Source organism: Triticum aestivum, chromosome 5D, assembly GCF_018294505.1.
Source record: "Triticum aestivum cultivar Chinese Spring chromosome 5D, IWGSC CS RefSeq v2.1, whole genome shotgun sequence".
Lineage (NCBI taxonomy): Eukaryota > Viridiplantae > Streptophyta > Magnoliopsida > Poales > Poaceae > Triticum > Triticum aestivum.
The window spans coordinates 432822788-432832688 of NC_057808.1; the positions used below are offsets into that span (position 1 = coordinate 432822788).

General features: G+C 50.4%; 1 protein-coding gene across 1 annotated transcript; it reads right to left on the bottom strand.

Moving 5' to 3' along the window:
• Nucleotides 1-3158: 3158 nt before the first annotated feature.
• On the bottom strand, nt 3159-4780 carry LOC123125306 (ornithine decarboxylase). The gene has a single exon (XM_044545819.1). It carries the CDS (start codon nt 4602-4604, stop codon nt 3378-3380), a length of 1227 nt encoding a protein of 408 aa, XP_044401754.1. The 5' UTR covers nt 4605-4780; the 3' UTR covers nt 3159-3377.
• Nucleotides 4781-9901: the final 5121 nt, after the last annotated feature.

Genomic DNA, 9901 nt, shown 5'->3' on the forward strand with positions numbered 1-9901 from the left:
GTATATGCACTCCTTTCCCCTCGTTGCTAGTAGACTCCATGGATGCATCTTGGTGAGCGTAGGAAAATTTTAAATTATGCTACGATTCCCAACAATACTCCCCACTAGTAACTCCCATATAGAATACAAATAACTTCTCATTCATAAACAAAATATATCAGGTTGTGAGAAAGCGAGGCTTGTAGCAAAAAGGGTTCACGCGGAGACCCAACATCAATTATGATGTAACATACCCTCTTGATATAAGTGGAATTATGTTTCGATACTAAATATCATTGGCAATATAAATAATATTATCCATGCAGTTAATAGATGTAGTGACTACATACTCATATTTCACTCGTTTCGAAAATCCATATTGAAGTCCCTGAAGGGCTTACATTTCTGAATCCAAAAATAAATCGCAACAGACTTTCTGTAGAACTTCATAAGTCACTCTATAACTTGAAATGGCCAGAAATCATATGTACTACCGACTAAATGAGTTCCTTCTTTAAAAGGACTTCTAAAATAATGATGATTGTTTGTGTGGTTAATATAGGGATCCCAAATTGGTTTCCATATATAAGTTAGTCAATATTGATGACCTCATCATCAATATCTATAGAAGACCTATACATACACAAAATTATCTCCGGGCGGGAATTTGGATTCATCTAAATTTATCTTAAGTTTACAACATGAACATTTCTCAAGAATACATATCAGTCTACATATATCCAAAACATATATGAGAAGCTCAATGTGGATATATCATACCAGTAAAAGACATGTATGGTCATACTACCCTACTATGGTACAAACCCATTCTTACCTAGGGGTGCTAACGAAGTGATATCAGGACCTAAATTTCTATATCTCACTAATGCCAAAGCACTTGTATAGTTGCAAACTATGTCAGGCCTGACACTATATTTGCTATATTTATTCAGAGTGCAACCCCCAACAAAAGGTATATGGTCGATATAAGGAATACCAGCTTATATGTCAAGATCACAATAGATCTTGGACAATTACATCAGGAAAATCAAGATATGCCCATGATATGATATAATGATACTGGCTACTTATTGATACTAACAATGCCATATCAATGACTGACTATGCAGGAATAGCCTTCTTATGAAAGTCATCTAAATAGACTTTAATGGTTGCTTCACTTATCATTCTAACACAATTACTTTATATGAACATTCAAAATATGAATGGCTTAACAAAATGGTTGACCACACTCAAAATGATGTGGCTAAGATTCATTAGAATCACATATTATTATTTATCAAGATAATATCACTTGTATCATTAAAATACATTAGGTTATATGAAGAGTAATATCAGAAATAAATTACTCATAAATTATTGTGAAGATCTAACAGATTATTCATAGTGTTATTACCAACTTCTACATTCCATTGTCATGCCAATGGAACTAATATAACAAAACCTCTAGAGTTGGGAAGTTCAGGAGGAGTAGACTCCAAAATTATAACCTAATAATAATAATTAGATTCATATATTGTACTCCTTTTCCCTTCATGGGTTTTCCCCTAATGGTTTCTCCTAAAAGGGTTTTAATGAGACAATATAGATACAAGTGTTTAGATATGTCATATGAGTTTCTTCATGTATTTTCCCACTGGATTTTAGAGGGGGTTTTCAGTGACATATGAGATCACACTATTTTCCTTTATGAGTTTTTCTTTCAAAATTTCACATAACGGTGTTTAATGAGGTGATATCTTCTCAAGACAATATGTGATAATTTCAATTTTCCCATATCGGGTTTTGAAGGAAAGTACATAAATCATTTTTTTTATAAACTCACTAATGAGTTTTCTCCTCCTTCAGAGGTTTTTCTCTTATGAGTTATTAAGAGACAACAATCATTATATGTTGTATCATTTCCTCCTTACTTTTTCCTCTAGGTTTAAATGAGTTTTAAGTTTCCATCATTTACGTTCACTTCTAAGCAACATCCCCACTAACCTTTCCCTGAATCTTCATTGGGTGAGCCCATATTTCCCAACCAAATGAAGCCACATCGCACAACCAAATGAAGCCACATCACTCTATAACTTGCAGTCCATAAGAGCAAGTCTAATGGTACATTCAGCAGTCTGTAAGGAATAGACTATTATATCTTGGATGAGTTGGGTGAGAGAGAAGATGAGAGAAGGAAAACAGGTTGTATATTAACAGAGCTGCAACACGAATTTTAAGAAACATTGTGAGAGTGTAAAATGGGTCATGTATTAATAAAGTAGTAATTCTTAGTAACTACTCCCTCTGTTCCTAAATATAAGTCTTTGTAGGGATTCCATTAGGTGGACTACATACGGAGCAAAATGAATGAACCTAAACTTAAAATGCATCTATATACATTCCTATGTGGTTCATAGTGAAATCTCTACAAAGACTTACATTTAGGAACGGAGGGAGTAGTTACTATAGATGTTGGCTATTAGATTGGCTATACCTGACATGGTAACTCCATATCGCTGGTTGTTGGCTACACTATGAGAAAACTCAATCTTAAATGTGGGAAAACAAAATCACAATATTAAATGAGTTAGTAACTCAATATCAATTTGTGAAGAAAGTTACTGCCATCTCTTTCCTCTTTCACAAGAAAAGCTCTTCTCCTTCCGTCGGCGCCGCTGCCGGTTCGCCCCATTTTCGATGGCCTCTAGGCCATGGAGGTGCAGAGGATATTGGCCCCTCGCCGGTGGGAGGGACCCCGTTCTGGTTCTTGTTAGGTTCAATGTCTTGGTTGGGGCTGTGTGGCGGCGGCAATGTCACTTAGTAGGAAAAATGTCACCCATGTTCTATCCCCATCCCGATGGTGCGTCTAACATCGTCAGAGGGCCTGTGGAGGTGTGTCTTCATTCGGGTGTTTACAGGTTTGATCCTTCTGATCTACGACTTTCTTCATCGACGATGGTTGCTACTCTGGTGCGTTGGTCCTATGGGGCCTTAGCCCGACGACTTCCCGACTGTCTACTACAACAAGGCTTGCCCGGCTCCGGTGAGGGAGGGACGGTGGCGGCGGCGCGCCTTCGGCTCGGTCCAGTGCTTGTAGTCGTTGCTAAGTGGTCCACGGACATGGTTGTAATTTTTATTACTTTTTTGTTATTTGTACTGTCATGATTGAACATGAATAGATTGGAAATTTCTCGATTTTTTTAAGAAAGTTTCGTTTAAGGAAACAATAGAATAACGATCCACATTGGATATATATATACCTAATTAAAATAAAAAATAGAACAAACAAAAGCACATACATTGTGTACGAGCTTAATTACAGCTCTTCATTGTACTGCGAAAACAAATCGAATGGCGTGTGCTACGTAGTACGTGGCCACATCATAAGTTCCATATCAGCTTGAGTAGGCCAAGTAGGTCTTGATGTCCGAGGTGGAGAAGCCGTTGAAGTTGGAGCCGGAGGCGGTGGTGTAGGCGCCCATGTCGTCGAACACGAGCCAGTCCCCTACGCTCATCTCTGGCAGCTGGTACCCGGTCACCACCGTGTCGAGGGAGTCGCACGTCGGCCCGAACACCGTCGACGTGTACGTCTTCTCGCCGGCGCGCGGCACGGCGAGCGGCCTCGGTTGGGGCACGTAGTGGTCCATGGGGATGCAGCTGAGGGTGCCGTAGAGGCCGTCGTCGATCCAGTACTCGCGTACCTCGCCGCGAGTGCGCTTCCCGATGACCCGCGCCGCCATTGTGAAGGCGGTCTCGGCGAAGTACCTCCCCGGCTCGCCTATCACCTCCACGCAGGGAAGCTCCCCGAAGTAACGCTCGAGCGCCGCGTTGATGACCGCGGCCGCCTCGTCGAACGCCGGGCCGGCCATGAACCCGCCGCCGATATCGAGCACGCGCATGGGCGGCATGCCGAGCCCGGCTGCCGCGTCGAAGACCCCGCGCGCGGCCTCAATGGCGCCCCGGTACACGTCCGTGTTGGACGCGCCGCTGCCGACGTGGAACGACACGCCAGCCACGTTGAGCCCCTCGCGCTGGGCGGCGCGGAGGAGCGGCAGGACCTCGTCCTCGTGCGCGCCGTACTTGGTGCCGAGGTCCACCCGGGCCTCGCCGCCGTCCGGGCCCTTGATGCGGAGGATGAGCTCGCAGCCCGGGTGGCAGCGCTTCACCTTGATCACCTCCTCCTCGGAGTCGTAGGTGGTGAGGTTGACGCCCACCTCAGCGGCGTACTCGAGGTGCGCCTCGGGCTTGCACGGGTTGGCGTACACGATGCTGCCGGGCTGCACGCCGAGCGCGAGCACGGCCTCGATCTCCCTGCGGCTGGCGCAGTCGAAGCCGGCCCCGAGCGCGGCCAGCGCGCCGAGCAGCGCCGGCTCCGGGTTGCACTTGACGGCGTAGCAGGCGCGCACGCCGGGGAGCGCGCGGCGCCAGCCGCGGTACAGGTCGACGACCCGGGCGAGGTCGAAGACGTAGAAGGCGCTCCGCACGCCGCCGGCTGCGATGGTGCGCATCAGCGCGGCGACGGCGTCCTTCTCCTTGAGCGCGTCCCGCCGGAACGCCAGCACCTTCTTGTCCTTCACCCCCGGCGCCACCAGCACCGCCTGCATCGGGCTGCTCCCAACCATCTCGACGACGGATGCGACTGTGAATATCTCACTTAAACAATGAGAGCCCAGCTCTGCGTGGTGAGTTACGGTTTCTCGGGGCGTGGCACGTGCACGAACAACCGTGTGAAGTGCGGCGAGAAGATCGCTGGCTCGGGGAATGCCTCTTGGCGTGTGTGGCTTGTTGGTTGCGACGGACTCGGCGTCTTATATAATGCTCTGGCGCCTCTGCCGGCGGTTTGGTGGCGAAGGATGAACCTAGAAGAAGTGGCCGGGTTAGGTTAGGTGGTGCGCGGTCAGAGAGCTCCGACGCCGCGGCAGGTGTGCGACGGTAGGTAGGCTGGCGCACTAGCTGGGGGGCGGCATCTCGTCCCCCGTCCCCCGTTGTCTCTGAAACGGTGTGGTGTGGTGTGCGGCCCAGCGCCAACGACTCTGAACATTTCGTCGCTTGCTGCGGCTGGTTCCAGGACTCTTCTTCGTTGCTTTGCCAGATCCGGGACTCTGTGTCGGGTCCGGTCAAACAAAATGGGAAGGTGCGCATGCTGTTCTTTATTCGGCTGCAATTTCAAAAAGGCTTCTATGAACATGTTCGCGGCACGTGTTGCCCAGGCTCTGGCCATTTTGGGCCGGCAAGCCCAAGCTTGGGCCTGGTACCAGATGGGACGTGTTGGGCCCTGGACCTCTTACTTTGCATGGCCTGGTTTCCATTATTTCAAAAAGAAAAAGAAAAGCTCGAAATCACTAATCAAGGAGTACTCGTTGCAAAGAACACTTCACCTTCCCAGGTCGCGACAAATGGCGCACATGCAGCGCACCATTTTTCGCAACCTAGGAGTTTTTCCTTTTTTCATACATCCGTTTATTCAAAACATTTTATCTCTTAAACCGTACGTCCAAATCTTGAACTGTTTTCACCGTTGGATTCCTCGCGTCGAGATCTTCAAAACTAGATCCCATGTTGATAAGTAACTTTTTTTCACGAAAAAAATCGGATGAAAAAACCGAACCGGGAGCACGGGTTTTTTTTTCCTTTTCCGAAAGAGGCATGCCCGTGCTTCTGGAGAAATGACAACCGTGCCTCTCGTGGAAGCAAAACCGTGACTATCGTGGAAGGAAAAAAACAGAAAACACGTTTTTTTCCGTTTTCGAGAGGCACGGCCGTGACTCTCGCGAAAGCACAACCGTGCCTCTCGCGGAAGCAAAACCGTGACTCTCGTGAAAGAAAAAAAAACAGAAAACGCGTATTTTTTCCCTTTCCGAGAGACACGGCCGTGACTCTCGCGAAAACACAACCGTGCCTCTCGCGGAAGCAAAACCGTGACTCTTGCGAAAAAAACAGAGAACGCGTTTTGTTTTTCCCTTTCCGAGAGGCACGGCCGTGACTCTCGCGAAAGAAAAAAAAACAGAAAACGCATTTTATTTTTCGTTTCCGAAAGGCACGGCTGTGACTCTCGCTAAAGCACAACCGTGCCTCTCACGAAAGAAAAAAAAAGAAAACACGTTTTTTCGCACAAATATTTTTTTTGATCAAAAAGCTAAGGAAGACCGGGGAAAAACCAAAACGTCGAAAAAACCGTTTAAAAAGCCGAAAACGAGTGCGGAAAAATAAAAAAAATCCGAAGGGAGCATCTAGAGCGCGACACGTGGCGAATGGCTGAGAGCGAGCCAAGTGGCGCTGATCGTTGCGAGGCTCCCGAAGGAGCGCTCGTTAACTAGTTGCTCTCAGAAAAGCTTCCAATCTATTCATCAAACACAATTGCAGTAAAATAAATAAATAAATAATACATTTATGTACGTAGACCACCTACCGATGACTACAAGTACTGCAGCAAGTCGAAGACATGCCGCAGTCAGCTTCTTCTTCACCAGAGCAGGCAAAACATTGTTGTAGTAGATAAACGAAAAGTCATCATGTTAAGGCCCTAAGGGCATGTCCAACGCGGACCCTTAAACCGCCCGTAACTGTCCGGACCGCTCAGTCTGAACGCGGTTTGCCATCCAACGCGAGCCTGTATTGGTTCACTGAGAGGTCCAGACGTACTTTTTTTTGGCGAACCCGAGACAAACGTGAGTGAAGGGGGAAGGGCTTTCGGGAGTCTAGATAGCAGCCACGCCCGTTTCTGACGGCTGCTCGTTTCTGACTGCCCTGGCCCACCCAAAACCCTTCTAGGACCCCGCGCCTCCATCCTCCCCATTTTTCTCTCCTTCCTTCTTCTCTCTTGCCTTCGCCCCTGCTCCACCACCCCGGCCGCCACGCCACCCCTGCCGGAACTCTACGTCTCCATCACCTTCAGCGTTCCAACCGGGCTCCACCCCGCATCTCCTCCATCGTCGTTCAACCCCTATCCTCCGACCGCTCTGGCAGGTACCATCTGCTATTTCTATACTCACCATGCCTGACAGCTGTTCGATGAATTATCAGAGCTAAAAAAGTTGTCCCTTATTCTTTCAAGCTATGGATTCCGATTTGGAGTACATATACGAGCACTATGTTGAGTCGTCCAACGGCTCCTCCGACAATGAGGACTACACAGATGAGTCAGCGATGATGCAGGCGGTTATTGAAGACGCGGAGCGTGTGGAGGAGCATGTTCTTAATTTCAAGGGATCGATCAAGGGTCAGCACAGGGCGCGCGACCATATGACACTGATGGACAACTAGTTTGTCCCCAATGCACTCTTCGCTGACTATTTCGCCGGTGTTTTCGGATGCGCAAGACTGTATTCGATCATTTGTACCATGGCATCCAGTCCTATGATGACTTCTTCATCTTAAAGGACATCGTGGGAATGTAATATTTGAACTTTTTAGAATTTGAACTACTGCGGCATGCGGCTATTTGAATGTCTATACTCTATTTATGTGGCTACTTGAACATTTGAGCTCTATGTATGCGGCTATTTGAATGTGCGGACTTTCAACAAAAATTAGGGAAGCTGGATGTATGCGGGCAGCGTTGGATGGCCGCCTCCCGCATTCGTGTCCGCGAACGGATGCAGGAGAAAATTTGCGGGTCGGCACTGGAGATGCACTAAAGGACTAACACACCATAACAACAACCATTGCTGATCAAGCGAAATTTAAATCGCAAGGATCCAACCAGCGCACACACATGAACGCAGACGAAAGAAGACCGTTGCAAAGCAGATCCAACGAAGATAATCACCAATTAAATCCCGCAATATTTGATGGAGGTACATCTCCGCACGCCCTCCGACAATGCTAGATGCACCGTCGGGACGGGTTCTAAGTAGGGAGAACCTTATTCCATCTATAGGGAGCCACTGTCGTCTCGTTTTCCTGAGCAGAACACAAACCCTAAAAGCTTAGAAAAAAACCTAAAAACAAGAAGGAGCCTTCCCACCGACAATGGTCGGGATCGACCATGCCACCATGGCCCTAAGGCCATAGAAAATGAGGGAGATCGACGACGACATTGGTAGAGGCGGAAAAACTGTCGGAGTAAAATGACCACGGGTAGCCTCAACAACCCCCCATGGTATTTCAAGACATCGGGGCTAGCTGCGCCCCTCACACCTCCAGGACGAACGAACGGCTTCATGGGTCGTCTGGTCAAGGAGGCCGAGTGCTAGTAGGCGGCAAGGCACCAGAAGGCGGCCACGAGGAGGCCGGCTTCTAGCAGGCGGCACCTCATACCCTCAAAGTTTGCACCCACATAACTACGACGGGACAGGGAGTGGCTACAGTGTGACCTGCCACCCCCAAATCCAGGGCGGAGCGTGGCTACAGTGCGGTGTACCAAGCGGACACCCCTCGCCCGGCGCGGAACTGTTCCCACATGGCCCGTGACATCACCTTCGACAGGAGGAGCCATGCTCCCACGATGGCCCGTCGGTACGGCCCGCAGGCAGCGGGCCCTACCTGTCGGCGAGCCCCAGAAGGTGGCGAATCTCCAGCAGGCGGCCACAGTGGCGGGCCGCCTCCTAGCAGGCGGCCCTTCACCCCCTCGGAGTCTGCGCACCATTAATCAGATAAGACGGGGTGTGGCTACAGTGAGCGCCTGCCAGGCGGCGGGACTGTAGCCACGCTCCCCCCGACCAGGCCTCCGTCATCAGGGGCGAGGCTACAGTACAAAGCGGTCAGTGTGGCCCATAGGCGGTGGGCCCTACCTATCGGCCGAGATCATGGCAGTCGGCGGGGCTCACCAGGTGGCGGGCCCTAGCAGCCGGCGACCAGAGACACTGACGGCCGGGTCCTACACCCAGCGGGATTACCATTGTATCCCTGGGGGCAGGCCTATATAAACCCCCAGGCTTCCCCATGCAAAGGGTTCAGAACCTTAGAAGTCACACACACCCACATAGAGAGAGTGGAGTAGAGCTAGCCCTGCCCTTCTTTTTCCTCTAGCCAAACAGCTCAAGGAGCAACCTTGTAGCCACTTTTTTGAGATAGTGATCATGCGGAGACCCCGCAGAGCAAGATTAGGGGTGTTATCTCCGAGGAGAGCCCCGAACCTGGGTAAGATTCACAGGCGTATGCGGTCTCGCTCACTCCTGCATCTAGAGCCCGGCGACGTACTCTTGTCCCCATCCATGATAAGCCACCCCTGGCATATGTCGCATGATAACCCCGACATTTGGTGCCCACCGTGGGGCTAGGTGCACCGTCGTCCGGAAACATGTTCTGGACGGGAACCCTCTTTCTTCCTGATGAGCGCAGCCAGCCAGGCACGCCTGATGGCGTTTGCGCCAACACGCTGCGCGGCGTGGAAGCTGCTTGCGTCGCAAGCTGCCTCGCTGACCTCGTCGGCGGGATCCGCCTCTCCGACGAGCCTGCGCCCGGCACGGGGGCAGTCAGCTCAGAGAGCTGCCTCCTCGACCTCCTCGGCAAGCTTCACATCGCTGACGAGCCCGCCTCCGTCCTGGAGTCAATCGGCTCCACCGACCCGCCCGTCGACATGATCAATGACACCAACGCCGCACCCTCTGTCGCCTTTCCCGATCATGTGGTGATCGTCGATGACCCGCTTCCCGATGCTGACAGCAGTGCCAGCACCAGCACCGTCATGGAGGTGCTGGTCATCAGCCACGATGGAGCCTGTGATGGAGCGGGCCAGGACCCGTTGCAGGCAGCAATGCAGAACCTGTCCGCGCCTGTTGAGCCCGGCGCGAACGGCGAAACGTTGGAAGCGTGCCGCGTTGCACTCCTTTACAGCGCCAACAAGTTGTCAACCATGAGACGCCTCACCGAGACCTACCAGCGCGAGATCGACCGCGCCGTCTACGGCACGCCGGCTCCTGGCGGGCCCAGCCGCATGGGCATGGTCCGGCAACGCGGCGCTGCCATCGCCAGCATG

Bases quoted from the DNA above. Each gene is read 5' to 3' on its own strand.
- LOC123125306 (XM_044545819.1), bottom strand. From the start codon at position 4,604: ATGGTTGGGAGCAGCCCGATGCAGGCGGTGCTGGTGGCGCCGGGGGTG.